The sequence below is a fragment of the Branchiostoma lanceolatum genome, chromosome 12 (genome assembly GCF_035083965.1).
Source record: "Branchiostoma lanceolatum isolate klBraLanc5 chromosome 12, klBraLanc5.hap2, whole genome shotgun sequence".
NCBI lineage: Eukaryota > Metazoa > Chordata > Leptocardii > Amphioxiformes > Branchiostomatidae > Branchiostoma > Branchiostoma lanceolatum.
The window spans coordinates 6121446-6138324 of NC_089733.1; the positions used below are offsets into that span (position 1 = coordinate 6121446).

Here is a 16879-nt window from a genome sequence, read left to right on the forward strand (position 1 = left end):
CATTCGTACCTTTACCGTAAGCAACTTCTGCACCTTTAGAAGTAACAGACATTACACTGTTTTATACCACATATCTTGCACCTATATATGAATTACCACTCAGGCCATTTCTATTCGATGATAAGGATGACATCCTCTGGGCACAGCAAAACTGATGCGAACGTACGGAGAAAAAGTTTGGTCCCCTCCTTCGTATGAAATCTGAGTGGCCAGGAAGGTTTTAAAAATGAACTTACAGAACATGGTAGAAAAGAAACAATAGATTCTTTATTTTTGCGCTTTCATATCTTCTTCAAAGACTTTGGAAAACTTCGGTCATGACTCAATTCTCGAAAAACATTTTGTGAAAAGAGAAAGCGTACGACAAAATCAATAGACTTTTTTTAAAAGAAAAGATACATTGGTACCTTTTCCAATATTCTTATCAATTTACGGCATACATTTTCTCATTTTGCAACTTCTCTGCTGCGCGAACGGATGTCATCCATATAGTCGAGTCAGCGCGGCCTTAAGAATACAAAGAAATCACAAGTGATATTCTAAAGCCATTGACACTGAGTATGACCGCGTTAGACATTCCTAGTGTTGTGTCAGTGTGAAGTAAGGAGAAAAATGAAAGCGCAAATAGGCTAATTATCATTTGCCACCAGAGATTAAAAAGATACTCGCCATCCCCTAGAGATACTGATCAAGAGTAATGAACGAGAGAGTCCTTGAAAAACAAGACCGTTACTCCTCAGGCCCTACTGTTTGTGACTATGTTATGTTAACTAGACCCCTGACCTCCCTTGAACTCTCCTAAAGCTGCCAAGCCCGAAGAGTGCATTTTTGTTTACGATTTCAAGGTTAATTAAAGGTTTAAAAAAAGACGACCAAACATTAATTAAGTAGCGTTTGCAATACATGTAAAGTCTCCTGAAACATGACTTCAACAGCTGTCCGAAAGAAGGATAGATGAGTTAGAACAATGACCTTTACTAAAGATCAAACAGCCGACGTCAAATCTACGAGGGATCACCAAAGCTAGACAAAGAAAAAAAGGTTATTCGTGCTTTACTATAAATTCCTTACTGTCATTGAACTGAATTCCACTATGTTATAACAACGAATGACCGGTGATAAAGGTTCAGACATTCAGGCACTCAACACAAACGTTACTCAAGCAGCTGGATAATTAAGTTTTGAAGGCGGTCGGACGTTTCAGGCAGGATCCGACCGTTTTTAAACCTTATCCAGATGTCTGAGTAACGTGTACTTTTTACATTGAATGACGTTTGATAAAGAGTATGGTCAGTATTGGAAACATCAGCAACACAAAGAGCGTTGCGGACAAGGACGAGCTAGACTCGGTTGCAGTACCACCCACGAACGTTATGCGTCGCTCCAGACCCGTTGTGATGGGGCTTGCATCCTTCAGGTATGCAATCAGTAGGTCCGTGTCAAAGTCTCCTGCAGCGTAGAATAAGCAGTGAATATATGATCGTTCTCTGTAAAAATGCATTAATCGTCTATTGGACATAATTATGACCAATGAGAATGAATGTAAGTTGAATGAAATTCATCCTCAGAGGAATCATTTATCATTTTATATATCTCAAAATAAGACCATGTTGATTCAAGTATATTGACGGCATTCTCTTAGAACCCGAAAACTGATGCGACTGTGCGAAGAAAGAGTTTGGAGAAGCAATTTAAGACTTTTAAACCCACTCTTCTCTGAAATGGGTGTAGAACTTGAGATATGGTTGAAAGCTCAGGTAGTTGTTTTAAAGAAGGCAGGACGTCTCCAGGTTTTTTTCAGTAGCTCCCCGGTTAGTGTTTTCTGTTGAATGCGATGGGAGAAGCGGTATTGAATATGCAACTGTCGGGACTTAACATTTTCCAGGTGTTCAAGTGTTAACAATGTAAGCTGTCAAACTATTACCGCAACTATATGTAGTTACTTATATGCCGTATTTTCGAATTCCGAATTCAAAGAGATATTATGGGTATGCCTAAACACCTCAACCGAACTCAACCGAACTCATCCGAGTCTAAAATACTCGGGACATTATTTGACGCTTTAGATCCTAATATATGCACTTATGAATACAAAACAAGCAGTACAGTATACTCTAATTATTTACCAGATTTTATAAGTTTCTCCGCTCGTTTCCAAGATAGAAGGAATTTCTGACCGCTATATACTACGTTTGTGTATTCGAGGCTGAAAAACACTTTGTGTACATACACTTATTGTGTACAGCTATTATGAGTGGATCGCGATGAAAATGTAATAAGTACCCACCGTCTTATCGTCCTGTCGGACAAAAATGAATAAAAAGTTATAAAGTACTTCTCCATGTAGACCCCAACAGTGAAAATCCAATATGGCGGCCAGAATTTCCTTCTATCTTGAAAACGAGCGGAGAAACTTATAAAAACTGGTAAATACTTAGAGTTTACTGCCTGTTTTGTATTCATTAGTGCATATATAATGTATCCAGAGCGTCAAAAAATGTCCCTGCCCCATGTACACTGCATTTTAGACTCGGATGAGCTCGGTTGAGTTCGGTTGAGTTCGGTTGAGGTGTTTAGGCATATAGAGAACAACAGGGCACTCCCACCCCCCAGCGAGTCCCTGCCCCCGGGGACCGACTTGCCCAGAAGGACTTGGGTTGCCCTGAACCGGGCAAGGGCAAAGGTGGCCAGGACAGGTTACAATCTGCTACGGTGGGGGAAGGCCAACAGTGCAGCCTGCGGCTGCGGTGAGGACCCCCAAACCCTGCAACAGCTGACGAACAACTGCAGACTCTCACCTACCTGCACAGAGTCAGACCTGCGGGAAGCGAATGAACTGGATAGAGATAAGCGACAAGCTATGATGATGATCATCATCATGGGGTACACCCATTAGGGGCGAAGTAGGGGGGGGGGGGGAGGATCGAGGTCCCGGGCTAAGGCAGGCAGGCCTCCAGCCTGGCACAGAACCGACTCAACGGTGTTGGTAGCCGTCACAACCGTGCCAGGCAGGGCATTCCACTGGGGAATGGTATAGGGTATGAGTGTTTGTGTGTGTCGGTTCTGGCGTTGATGGTTTGAAATTTGAGATGGTGGCTCCCCGGGTGAGGCCGTGGGCTGGTTTAAGTAAACTGTCAGTGTTTATATCAATATGATTGTTAACTAGAGATCTACGACCTCATACCTTCGCCAAATGATTGTAACCTTTATGACTGATGTATTAGGAGTGTTTTTCATCAATTATAAATCATACCAGTTGATTGTCTTAAAATATAACATGTCCAAAGTAAGAGCTTAACAAATTATGAGCTCAACAAGGAAGGTTATGCTAATATTTTTCATTAATTATGCAAATGAGGCCCTTATTAGCATAATTTGATTCAACGATGTTCACATTCACATAACGTCCCGATGCCCAAAAAAAGTATTAATGTATGAAATTGCCGTCATTTGCCAGTGTGGAATTGGAGAAGTTACTCATTAAGTATGCAAATTAGGCCCACATTAGCATATTTTCTATCTATCAACATGCCTCTCTTCCTCAGTTACAATTTGAATAGTCATATCATGGAACAAAGCGGATTTTTAAAGTTGCCTCATTAATTATGCAAATTAGAATCTGATTTGCAAAATTATCGTCCAACCATACTAAGCATCACACAAGCTATCTACATACCAAAAATCATGTCCATCCATCAAGCCCATCTTGAGTTATAGTATTTCCTCATTAATTATGCAAATGAGGTATTCATTTCCATAGTTTATATCAATTAATATTTTTCTCTTCCTCAGTTACATATGTCACATGTTTCAGAGTCCTATCATGGCATTTGGCGGATGTATAAACTTTCTTCATTAATTATGCAAATTAGATACTGATTTGCATAAGACGTGTCTAATCATGTACATCATCACTCAAGCTATCTAGCTACCAAAAATCATAACCATCCATCAAGCCCTTCTTGAGTTATTCCCTTTCAAAGTCAGATGCAAAACCTGCTCCTGCAGTTCCAAAAAAGCCGCTAGGGGGCCGAAACCCACACCACAAAGATCTATCTACCACTCCATCAGTTCCATAGCATGTCCAGAACACGAGGTATCAAAACAGGAAGTTCCGCTGCAGTACCGTAAGAAGCCACTAGGGGGCCCAAAATCTAATCGTTTTTAGGTCTCATCAAAACCTACCAACATACCAAATACCAAGACAATCCATCAAGGCATTCTCGGGTTAAGCTGTGCCACTAAAAACAGACAAACAAATAAACGCTACCCTCTGCATAACCTTTTCGGCGAAGGTAAGTTTGTAGAAAAAGGTGAGGCGGGTGCCCTTCCTCCTTTCGGAGAAAAGGAGCCACTGTAGGTCATTGAGCAGATAGAAATACACATGTGCGTTCCCTGCTTCTTTCTGACAATACCGATACTTTTCATATAAATAGAGATGTTTAAGAATGTCGATGAAAAATTCATTTTGGATTATTAAAGAGTATGCCGTACTATGAACATTTGTACGAGACCCACAACATGCCCTTTGAACTTTAACACAGTTACACAGTTCCAGCGCTCGGCCGCGGTTTTCTGTGGAGCGCATCTCGCTTGTGACAGTTAACAAGTGCAAGGTAAATACATTCAATATATACTAAACCCAGGTTACTTTTGCAGGTAGATCACAACCAATAGTACGATCGCTATGGGAGTATCTTGCGATTCACCGTGTGCTTATTGTCTTGAGTAACAATGGAGGCGTTCGGCCTCTAGGTTGTTGAACTTTTCAACTTTGAGCAGTCCGTTTCTGCAGGGGTTCGCTACTTGCAGACAAGGTGTCGAGTGTACGAATATGGCGAACAATAGTGGATATGTGAGGCATTTATACTTCAGCATCAGGGACAACAAAAAGCCACCCATACCTAGGCGTTACATTAACAACTGGACTGAAGTGGGGTACCCATATTAGGCTGCACCAAGTAATTTTTATGGATGACGTCCGCGCGCGCATTGATTTTGGTCTGTTCCCAGAAAAAACACAAGAAATTCCGCTTCCTGACACTATGACCAAAGAGTTCCTTTTTGATATAATGTGTTTCTGCAGGCCTGCAAAATCAATGGGATATGGAAAGAAACGGGACAGGACAACAACGGCTGTTCAACTTCAACTGATTTATTCAAATTATTGCTGTTTTCATGATGAATAAAATAATTGTTAGTTGTTACACTGTGTTCTCTCATTCAATTTGTCTCCTAACATGTGTAGTCGATTATTATATTTCAAATCTAGGCATCTTGTTTTTTTCGGCCCTTATTGTTTTTTTCGCGCTCTCGCATTAGATTCAGTGTCTCCAAAGGACGTCATCCATAAAAATTACTTGGTGCAGCCTTAACAAAGTAACAACAAAGGCTAAGCAGACGTTGGGAGTGATCAAACGTAATTTGTGGGCATGCCCAGCAAAGGTAAAAACACTTGCATACACGTCTCTAGTAAGACCAAACCTTGAATATGCTGCAACAGTATGGGATCCATACACAAAGAAAGACAAGGATAAACTGGAGAGGGTGCAGAACCAAGCTGCCAGGTTCTGCACAAACAACTATGACAGGGGTGCTAGTGTCACTAAAATGAAAACAGATCTACAGTGGAAGTCACTTGAAGACAGAAGAAAAATATCCAGGCTTTGCATGATGTACAAAATGACTAATAAACTTGTGGATGTACCGACTGATAATTATCTAATACCAGCCCAGAAAAGGACAAGAAATAGCCATGCCTTTAAGTACCAGAGTTATAAACCAAGGATTGGTGTGTTCAAAAATTCGTTTTTCCCGAGAACCGTAGAATGGAACTCGTTGTCATCAGATGCTGTAGGGACACCTTCACTAAATAGCTTCAAAGAAGGATTGCAGTCAGATGTGCAAAAGTTAGATGTGACAAGCCGTACAGTGTAATATAACCAGCTGCTGCTGCGCCGCGTGCCTGAGAAGCTGGTGTGTTACGCCGAAGGGCGGTTATACCGGCTTTACAGATACAGATACAGGTACAAATTCAATGCTGCTTCAAAATCATTCCTCATATATATATACGCCCACTTGTACCATTCTCCTGCGTAGATTCCAACCCATGTCCTATAACTAGTTCTAGGACACAAGCTCGAACCTGTACTCGAAATGTTGATAAATCGTAGTCTTTGTTGCGACCTCGCGTACAGTTCCAAACATAACGTTGAATATGCCTTCGCCTTTCTCTTTTCTTTAGAATTCACCTGAATTATAGAGTGACAGTGAGACCGTTGACTTAAGCAGTCCATTCTCTTCTCTTAAAATAAAAGTAGGCTTTTTCATTACTCGTGTTATTTCAGATGGTGAAGAAGGGTTTACTTGAGCGCCTACAGGATTGTCCTGTTGTAGGCGACGGTAGTTACATCATCACCCTGGAGAAGCGGGGTTACGTCATGGCCGGACCTTACACCACAGAGGTCGTCATCGAACACCCAGAGGCCGGTGGGTTCTTGAGTGAAAACACTTTTGCCATATATACCATCTACATGTACTAACATTATTCCACCGGGGTACATAATTCCGCAACCCTGAAAATATACGCCTAAACAGATCTTCAATCCAACTTTCTCCAGTATAATGTACTGCTGTATATCTAAATGATGCATACCTAAGGGGTGCTGCACTAGAGATCTCCTCAACTCACTGGTTTTTAAAGTGGCGGATTTATGGAACCTGGCGGATTAATGAATGAATGAATGAAGACCTTTATTGCACATTTCTGCCACACTTGGCTAAGTACAGGTCGCAACAAAACAAAATAACAAGTACAGTTAGCGGATACAAAAGAATATGACTATCATTAGATAAATTCTACTTCTCCTCGCTTTTCTGTTATAGTAGAAATAAAAGAACAGACGTGTTTTTCAATGGAAGGTTTGTCTAGTCGCATTAGGAATATGAGTTTTTGTACAGTACTTAAATGTGGGAAGTAGGGAAATAGGTTTTCTATAAGCTTATACAGTTCATTTCTTTCTTTGGTATATAATCCACTTTCTACTACAAAATGACATTCGTCTTCTATTTTATTCAAAGTACAATGTTTACATAATCGTTGTTCTAGAGGAGTGCGGGTATGTCTTCCCGTTTCAATATTAATGTTAATGGAGGTTGCATCTGTTTTTCGTTTCATTTAACAGTAGTGGCGATTTTCATATCTTCTTATGTGTCTTCTCATGCTAGTTCCATATTCACAGTTAAACAGTTGCACCGAGAGTTTATGCGCGCAGGCGCAGACGTGCTCCAGGCCTTGACATTCTCTGCAACAGACGACAGACTGTCTAGTCCTGACGCCCCTGGGAACGAGACTGGGAAGAGCATCACGGTAAGGGCACCATTTAAAACTTTCTCAGTGCACTCTACCAGGCCCCGCAGATGGCTGGAAAAATAGTAGAAATTGGCCAAATAAAGTGAATAATATGCTAAGGGAGTCGGCTACGGAGGTAGCGTTACCATCAAGCTTGTAGCCTTGGTGATAAGTAAGCGTTTCCATGCTTCTTGGCTACCATGACATGCATATGTTTCATTTGTAGGCACTGTAAGGGTGCCAACATTTGCGAGCAGACGCAACATATACTTTCAGCAAATATTGTACAATTGTTGATTTCCTCGGCCTTTGAAAACGATTTGCATTGTCAAATTTAGCAATATATATATAGTTTATATAAATATGTCAAGTACACCGTATCATACATTAAAAGGAACGTGCGGTTTTATAGACAATTGTAGGACACAAAATATCATACGATGTGTTTTCCACATCCAGTGCAAAGAATTGAACGACCAGGCCTGTACCATAGTGAAGGAGGTTGTTGGCGATGGGGATGTCCTGATCTGTGGGGGGTTATCCAACACTCCGTCCTACGCTCAGGGGAAAGGAAAGGCGGCCGTGCAACAAGAGTTCATCAAACAGGTGGACAGCTTCATGGAGCAAGATGTGGACTTCTTATTGGCTGAGGTATGTCACGTGAGATTCATCGTCTTACACTGTACTCATTTACGTTGTGGCCTTCCTATCGGCTGAGGTATGTCACGTGAGATTTATCGTTTTACACTGTAAATTCATGTACGCTGTGGCCTTCCTATTGGCTGAGGTATGTCACATGAGATTCATCGTCTTATACTGTAAGCTCGTTTACCTTGTGGCCCTCTTATTGGCTGAGGTATGTCACGTGAGGTCCATCGTTTTATACCGTAAATTCACTTACGTTGTGGAGTTCCTATTGGCTGAGGTATGTTATGTGAGCTTCATCGTCTTATACTGTAAATTCATTCACGCTGTGGACTTCCCATTGGCTGAGTTCATCTTTAGTAGTAAGCATGATCTTTAAGGTGGCGTTTATAAATGTTGAACGTGTCAAAGAACTATATATTATATTAATGGAATAAGCTTCGTCGGGATTGCTTCCCTTATGGGTATAATATCTAACTTTCTAAAACTAAAGTAAACAGACATCTGTCATCAGAGCCCTAGAAATCTTAGAGGCTCTCGAGCCATGTTCTGTGGTGATGTGAAGTAAAATAAAACAGAAAAAGACAACTATAATCGGAAACTTCTTTTTTTTTCGAACGAACGTATACATCTGTACAGTTCTTTGGGTACGTGGAGGAGGCAGAGTGGGCTATCGAGGTGTTGAAGGGAAAAGGAAAACCTGTAGCCTGCACCCTTCGCATCGGGCCGACAGGAGATGACAGCGGTGTGTCGCCCGGGGAGTGTGCCGTCAGGATGGCTAAGGTCGGTGAGTGCTTCTTGTGCCGGGACGGGGGGCGATACCAACTTCTCATCACGTTTGTCTGATTTCTCGTGTCACACTTCGGTATAGTCAGTTTGAAGAAAAGAAAGGAAGGAAAAAATAACCCGCTCCGAGTTCTTTTTTCCCTTTTTCATTCTTTTTCTTTTTTTTTTTTCCTTTTTTTTTCTTTTTTTATATTTTTCTTTCTATAAGAAAAACAGAAAAAATAACTTGCTGCCCCGAGTGAGGATCGAACTCACGACCTTGAGATTATGAGACTCACGCGCTGCCTACTGCGCCATCGAGGCAACTGGTACTGATTCGCTCAAAGTGTGTTCTCGCTTATTAAGCAAAGAATAGCGAATCAAAGTCCAAAATGTTAACAGGTCAGGTAGATGTCAACATGAATACAAGCGATCGCGATGATGTAACGGTGCCGCAATTACTGACAAACATCTGGTCGGGTAGAACGCAATTTAATATTGATCTACATGGTAATCAATAATTTCAACTGCGCAGGGGGAAATGTAAAACTTCCCGCGGAATAACTCCCCTGGCTGATAATCCACTTTCTGGCGAATATTACGATCCATACCTCTGTAGAAAGGCCTGGTGGAGTCTACTCTTATTCTACGGTCACAATTGGTAAAAGGGGCACCGCCGCGGGTTGTTTACGGGCTGTTTTTTGCACTTTCGAACGAGACCCCTACGTGGCCCCGTCCGTGGGGCACCCTGCGGCTACTGGGCTAATTTTGGGCACGGCCGGGCCCCGGTTTTTTTCTCAGAGTCAGAGTCAAAATCAACCTGGTAGCAAACACACGCCGTAAGCCAATCGTGAGAATACCGAGAGGTACCCGCCCCCCCTCGTATCTGGCAATCCACCGAGAAAAATTTGTGGCTTAATTCGGGGCCCGGCCGGGACTACACCCCCTACTGACGCCGACGCAAATGTGACCTTAGCATAACCATACATTTCCGTTCCAAGGTGCTGACGTGGTTGGGTTGAACTGCCGGTTTGATGCGAACACCTGTCTGAAGACTATAAAGATGATGAAGGATGCGCTGGAGAAGGAAGGACTCTCCCCGTATCTTATGGTCCAACCGAACGGCTTCCTCTCACCGGAGACCGAGCAGACCAAGGACGGATGGACGAGCCTGCCGGAGTTTCCGTTCGGTAAGTCAACAAATGATCAAGTAACTTATAACATTCGACCAGTGTTAATAGGCCTATTGATATTAATAGTAGAAATGGACAATTAGGACAATTATTTAACAACACTTTAACGTATAATGTCTTACCATCAAGATTACGGCAGATTGTAAAGTAAAATGAAATATAATTTCTTTTTTTGTTCATTTGCAAAGTCATGCCAGTTGGCTAATTGCAAGAGTACGCGTATATGTAACGTAACGTTACCATTTAACGTCCGATTTATTCAAAACGTTATTTATCTTAAAACCGCGCGGACAGAGCCAAATGTTAAACCAATGGGCAGAAATATCAGCTCTTCTAAAAAGAAAAATTCATGGTCTGTAAGTTTTTCTTCGCCTGTTTAACGCCCTGCGAGCATGTATTTATACTGGGGTTTATGGTGTAGAATTGTGCTAGGGTAACCCATTATCGTCCACGTCAGCCTTTTCCCTTCTAGCGCTATGCTTGAAGAACATAGACAAGAAAAAAATGCACTACACCTGTCGAAAGTAGTCTACAGACAAATGACAGTAAAGTCACTATGTTTGTCCATCCGCTTGCCTGACGCGATGGAAGAATGCAATGTTTATGTTCTGAATTTCCCCGACAATAGCAGCACGTTGCGTTCACGTGATAAACGCATGGCCATTATGCAAGACACTTGAGGAATGTGGTTTTGCCTATGTATGGCATTCACCCCAGAATCTTGTTTTAAATTCTTCTCAGATTATTCCATCCATTCACCAACGTCTGAAAGATATGTATTTCCAACATTTTACAACAGAAATGCGAAACAATAACAAATTACGAACGTACAGATTATTTAAGAATACTTACCACGAGGAGAAATTTCTAAACATTACAAACTCTCGACACAAAACAGCAATCACAAAACTTCGGATAAGTTCACACAAACTGAACATTGAAAAGGGCAGGCACAACCGCATTCCTCTGCAAGAAAGAATTTGTCAATTTTGTAATTTAGATAGAATTGAGGACGAAAGCCATTTTGTTGTGGAATGTACATTATACAACGATGAGAGAAATATCCTTTATACTTATATACAAGATAAGTTCCCTAGTTTTAAATATATAAACAGCACTAAAAAATTCCTATTTATAATGAAACTGAACAAACCATGTATTACGAGTTCCATATCTACATACATCTACAATTGCCTTATGAAGCGAGAAGAAGTCGAACCTGTAAATAGTAGACAAGTATAGATTAGTCCTATTAGACACAGTAAGATATCACATTATATTACGTTATATTATCACCACTGTATGTAGTCCTTTGCTTATCACCATGACCTGTACTTAGCTTGTTTAAGCATAAATGTACAATAAAGGTCTTTCATTCATTCATTATGTCATGCGGTGCAAAAATGTGTCATCTGAGCGGGGGTCGCTAGGTGGTATCAAACCTTCCTAAAATTGGCAGGAGTTTTAAACCTCGAATCACCACGGATAGTCTGAATATCAAAGAAAGGTTTAACGTCAGCTACGTTTAAAAGATACTAGCTATCGTGCAAGTTAGAAAAACATGCTGAATTGTGCGGGGTCGAATTTCATATGAAATACGTCATGTATGACGCTTCCGTGCAACTTGTTGTTGCTGGTTCAGGAGTTTATTCTGTTATGTCGCTGGACGTAAACCTTTTTCATTGTTTTGTATAAAAGAGAGAGATGGCTAAGGATCATACTTATGACGTTCTTTGTTGCTCATGAGAACAGGCTTCGGCATGATACACCTCGACATGTGGACATGACCCAAACTGGACGTAAACTGCTCCCGCACGTAATTAGGTTATGTTACGTTATAGATACTATAACGTTAAAAGGTAATTATGTTTCTACGTATATTACTGGGGGGGGGGGGTTCTTGTTTGGAGGCAGTGGCTAACTAATGACCATGTTTTTATTGATAAGTGGGTTTTGTGATCTTTGTATTACTTTGCCAGTTTTGGACACCCGCCAGATGACCCGGTTTGAAGTTAACCACTTCGTCCGAGCGGCCTTTGACCTCGGGGTCAGGTACATCGGCGGCTGCTGTGGATTTGAACCTCACCATATCCGGGCTATATCGGAAGAGGTAATCACTGTTGTCAAATAAGGATAGCCAAAGTGTTGTTGTTATTGTTGTTGTTGCTGTTGCTAATCAGATTAAGATTAAGGGTTAAGAAATTTTGGAGTAATTGAGAATTTAGCTTTTTCAGACATATTTTCCATCACATCAAACGGTCATGTGAAATAACTACAAGGTAACATTTGCAAGCAAATGCATAATGCTCACCTCCACACGGTCTTGCCTTACAAACTGCTGCTCTGTTTATTTTTACTCAAACAAATTCATGCACCAGTATATGGTGACCAGCCCTTTCCAGCACTATCCTGCGACTTACTACATAATGAAATACTAATAGACTACCACAGGGAGTCAGATTCACATCCAGTAACGATGGGGACAGCCGCCTGGTCAAGGTCATTGACTTGATTTGTTTGGAGAAGAAGAAGAAACCGGCAGAGCAAAAGGAATGTTCGCTTCCGCGAAGGTAAACATAAGAATTCCATTTTTCCTTTCAAAAAATGAAATGATAAGACAAAACAAAAAACAAACAAAAATTATGCAACTGATCCTAATAGAGTACTGTATATTTGTTTACGTTTTGCAGCTGTCCCCAGAGCGCGGCGGAAAGCTAGGAGAGGCCAGCAAGAAACATCGCCCGTGGGGAGGGGCGATGAAGTCTGACCAGTCTGAGAGATATTTCATGAAGTAAGGATGTCACATCACATTGTCGCTCAGTATGGCAGTCCAACAGACTTAACACTGATGTATGCATGAAGTGGCGTTTGTATGCAGAAATCAGTATTTCAAGCCTCAGTAATGCCTCCATACAGTAGTGCTATTTGTAAAAGTTGTTGGTAGTAGTGACTCAATTGATTGGTAACGCTCAGGGCAGGCACAAAGGTAGCCGTGGCGACTCTTGGATGGCTTATTGTGTTTATCGTGAGGCGATCTTCAAATGCCCCAAAATACTCCCCATAACGTGACCCTTTGTAATCTAATTTTGCTGTATCGGCTCAACGGGGTCGCCATGTTTAATTCTAGTTCGGTAACTTTCGGTAAATTTCGGTTGCAAATGCGTCTTCCGTAACTTTCGCTTGCGGCCAGGTTGCCAGCTTTCCCAAATTGATCTTTCCATGCCCTTTATTACGGCTAAGTAAAAGGCTGTAAAAATGGACCATTAAGGGCAAGAGCTCAGACTTACGATATCTATTTTGCTTGTTTCTGTCTAATACTTTTTCTCCAGCGGAAAAGATACCAGAGAATACTGGGAATCCGTGAAGCCAGCCTTGGGCCGACCAGGGTTTCCGGACGTCCAGGCGAAACTGTTCCGGCAGTGAGCACTCACCACACAGGCTGCAAACTCCTGCAAACCAGTCGACTTCTCAGATAGAACATAACCTAACCACTGGTTCAAAGTCAGCATATCAGATACATTTGACTGACTAATTAATTGATCAATTGATTGATTGATTGATTGGTTAGTGATAAACCCTAGACAATAGCGCAAGCCCATATTAAGTCTACAATATTTAGTACATTTTGTATAACCATGAATTGCCAAGTTTACATATACTATTGATAATCAATCTTGGAGCAACTTCACTAGACAGCTTTAAACAATGCTATACTAGATTAGTGGAAAAATTAGTGCAACAAGAAGATTAATGGCATGCATTTTTGTATCTTTTCTTACAAAGAAGAGACAAATGTCAGAATAGTATGTTTTACATCGTATCAGAGGACAAAGTGACAAACCTCTTGACGCGAGTGAGAAAACTATTTTCGTTCGGCTCACGGCCGACTACTTACGTTGTTTTCAGATCGCATCCACGTGTTAATCGTTTGAGCCAAAATGAGTTGTGAAAATAAATGACGATTTCCACAGCCGGCACGCGTCGTTGTATCCATACCAACATACATGTATGTTTCTCGACGTCAATACATGAGCTGAACAATCGCTTGTTAACTGTAACGAAGCTACACTACTGTACGGAACAAGCAAACTGATTGCCGATTGTTATGACCATGAATTGAAGCTAATTTGAGGCAGGATATACGATGAACGAACCAATCAGTGAGGAGCTTGTGAATAAAAATTTTAAAAACAACATGATTCACTCTCTTTCATTCAGTGGTTAATAGAAATATTTGCTTCAGATTGTAGAATATCAACCGGGAAGAGTTCTCAGCGTCTTGTTACACACGCAGCGAAGATGGATGAACAGAAGGATGACTCCCAGTACAGTGACGAGGCGGACATCACGATTTCTCTTGGTCCAGCTTCTCCAGGGCTTCAGGCAGCCTACCTCGTCATCAGCTTCATCGTGGTACTAGCCGCAAACTCCCTTCTCATCCTCCTTGTGTGCAGGAAGGAATATCTCCGACAGCCTCGCTACTACTTACGTTGCCACCTAGCCGTCAACGACATGCTCTTCACACTCGTTCAAATTCCGGGATACACCCATGGCATTCTGCAGAGCACCAGTCAGTTGCACAGTTTTTCCTGTACGGATAATCGAATAGTTAGCACCACAGTCGTGCTGTCGACATACGGTGTCTATCTCTTAATGGCTATAGACACCTACTATTTCATATGTTATCCATTGCAGTATGAAACCAAAGTCACTACAACGCGTCTAGCCATGGGGCTCGGTCTTGTTGACACGTTTTCTATCATCTGCGGTGCAGTTCCATTGATCCTCGTAAGACAAGCAGACCAGAACATCTCATGCCTGATGAAAACAAGATCTTCTCAGCCTGCCTTTGTCTTTAGAACCATAGGCATAGTTGCACAGGTTATATCTGTACTGGTTATCAGCGGTCTGTACTACATCGTTTTGAAGGAAGCGAAACGGCAGCAGGAAAGGGACGAACATCGACCAGTGAAGTTCTACACGACCAAAGGCTTCAAAACCATGGCTCCCCATGCTATAGTTCTGACTACTACAATAGTCACTACCACGTTTCTGGCCGTTTCCTTGGCAAAAGGTAACGCCGAGAACGAAGAGCCGTCCATGGCAGTGGTGATCGTGGAAAAGGCGGCCATTCTTCTGAATCTGACTCTGTCGCCCATGCTTAATCCCGTCATCTACAGCCTCAGGCTGCCGGAGTTCCGCCGCGCGCTGAGAGAGATGTGTGGGCGGCCTCCTACGGCAGCGGTAGCGCCAGCAGTACCGAGTCAGTGCCGGGTACGTGTGGTTGAGGTGAGATCTGTCGATTTGGCTTCGAGCGATGTAGGTAGGGGTGAGCCCTCTGCATCCGGTAACAACAGCAACTAGCTCCGGCAACAACAGCAGATGCCTCCATACGGTAGCCCCAGCAGTACCGAGTCAGTGCCGGGTGCGTGTGGTTGAGGTCAGAGCTGTCGACTTGGCTTCGAATTATGTAGGTAGGAGTGAGCCCCCTGCATCCGGCAACAACAGCAACTACCTCGAGCTCCGGCAACATTGCCAGCAACAGCAACGGCCTCCAACGGCAGTGGTACCGTAGCCCCAGCAATACCCAGTCAGTACCGGGTACGTGTGATTGAGGTCAGAGGTGTCGACTGGTCTTCGAATGATGTGGGTAGTGAGACCCCTGCATCCAGTAACAACATCAAGGACCTTCCTAGGATCTGCACGTAACAACCGACACACACGACTTTGTGTCTTTATCATAAAGCAGAAACATTGAATAAGAGAGTTTCTAAGATGCAAGCTCTGGACATGGCTCCCATCCAAAAGCTCATCGAAAGGATCGAAGGCACGCCGCGGCCGAAAGAAAAGAAAGCACATGAACAGTTGGTCACGAAGAGAATGTGTTTCGCGCGTTTCGGATGTTCAGCAAGTGGCGATTTCAAAGGGTACCGCCATCACATAACATGTCGAACAGACATACCGACCGGATCATTTTTAGCTGCCATACAAAAGATAGGACAGACAAATCATCTTCCCCATGAGTAATGCAAAAGTACGAATTATCTGTTTGTTCCCTTCATTATTGGTACCGCATCGTATACACAGCTTTATTGAATAGCCAAGATGTCCAAATGTGGCGTTTTGGAATAGCGTTGTAGCCTTGGACAGATAACCTTGCTTGTAGTACTAGTCACTTTAGATGAATTTGACGTACAGAAGTTGTAAATCAAATGCCAGACATGAGATTACATCTAATGATTGATGTTGGTGTGTTCATTTCCTGTTGTATCATACTACGATATAATTTTCACTTTAATATGTTACTTGCTGAAATGATTTCCATAGCTTTGGTAGAGTTATTATGTTTGATAAGAAAAGCAGTAACAAACGGTCCAACGTTGTCAGCTTAATTTGGTGATTTGAATCGGATGTAATGTATTTGTGTTGTGTTGATTTGCGTTGTGTTGTGGACTCTTATGCAACACCGGCTGGGCATACGTTAGTTGCAACCATTTTGCCCCATTTTGCCCTTTGTGATAGAAGTCACCAAATGTCCTTGCATTTTCGGTAATTTTGTTAGATGGTTTCTTGGCTTGGTTGACGTCCGGTGATTTTGTACCTGTGTTTGATATAAGTTACGCAAATGTGTATTACTTCAATGTGCGATATATATTAGCATCCCCCTTTGTTCAATAGAACGTTCAATTCAAAACAATTTTGTTTTCGTATCATTTCTGTCTGATAAAAAGAAGGTGGAGCAGATATTCACTCACTCACTCACTCACTCACTCACTTCTTATACACTTATATGCACCTCGTTATATCGTATTCGAAATATGACTTTAGTAGCAATCGTGGCCACTCTTTCTTGACGATTTCAGCCTGTTGCATTGCTCCGATATTCTAGTGTACATACCTTAATTTCACAACACAACAACCAAGG

General features: G+C 42.0%; 2 protein-coding genes and 1 non-coding gene across 3 annotated transcripts; 2 read left to right on the forward strand and 1 right to left on the reverse strand.

The window, feature by feature from the left end:
* The first annotated feature begins 6332 nt into the window (after positions 1-6332).
* Positions 6333-14150, forward strand: LOC136446192 (betaine--homocysteine S-methyltransferase 1-like). Its single transcript, XM_066444506.1, has 8 exons — positions 6333-6489; positions 7242-7369; positions 7811-8002; positions 8636-8783; positions 9763-9951; positions 11934-12064; positions 12645-12745; positions 13284-14150. The coding sequence occupies exons 1-8, from the start codon at positions 6348-6350 to the stop codon at positions 13375-13377; spliced, it is 1125 nt and encodes a 374-aa protein (XP_066300603.1). The 5' UTR covers positions 6333-6347; the 3' UTR covers positions 13378-14150.
* On the reverse strand, positions 9013-9085 carry Trnam-cau (transfer RNA methionine (anticodon CAU)). Its single transcript has one exon. It is a non-coding gene; the product is annotated as a tRNA-Met (tRNA).
* Positions 14151-14234: 84 nt separating the features above from the next.
* On the forward strand, positions 14235-16613 carry LOC136446193 (olfactory receptor 10G9-like). The gene has a single exon (XM_066444507.1). The coding sequence runs from the start codon at positions 14254-14256 to the stop codon at positions 15316-15318; it is 1065 nt and encodes a 354-aa protein (XP_066300604.1). The 5' UTR covers positions 14235-14253; the 3' UTR covers positions 15319-16613.
* The last annotated feature ends 266 nt before the right edge of the window (positions 16614-16879 follow it).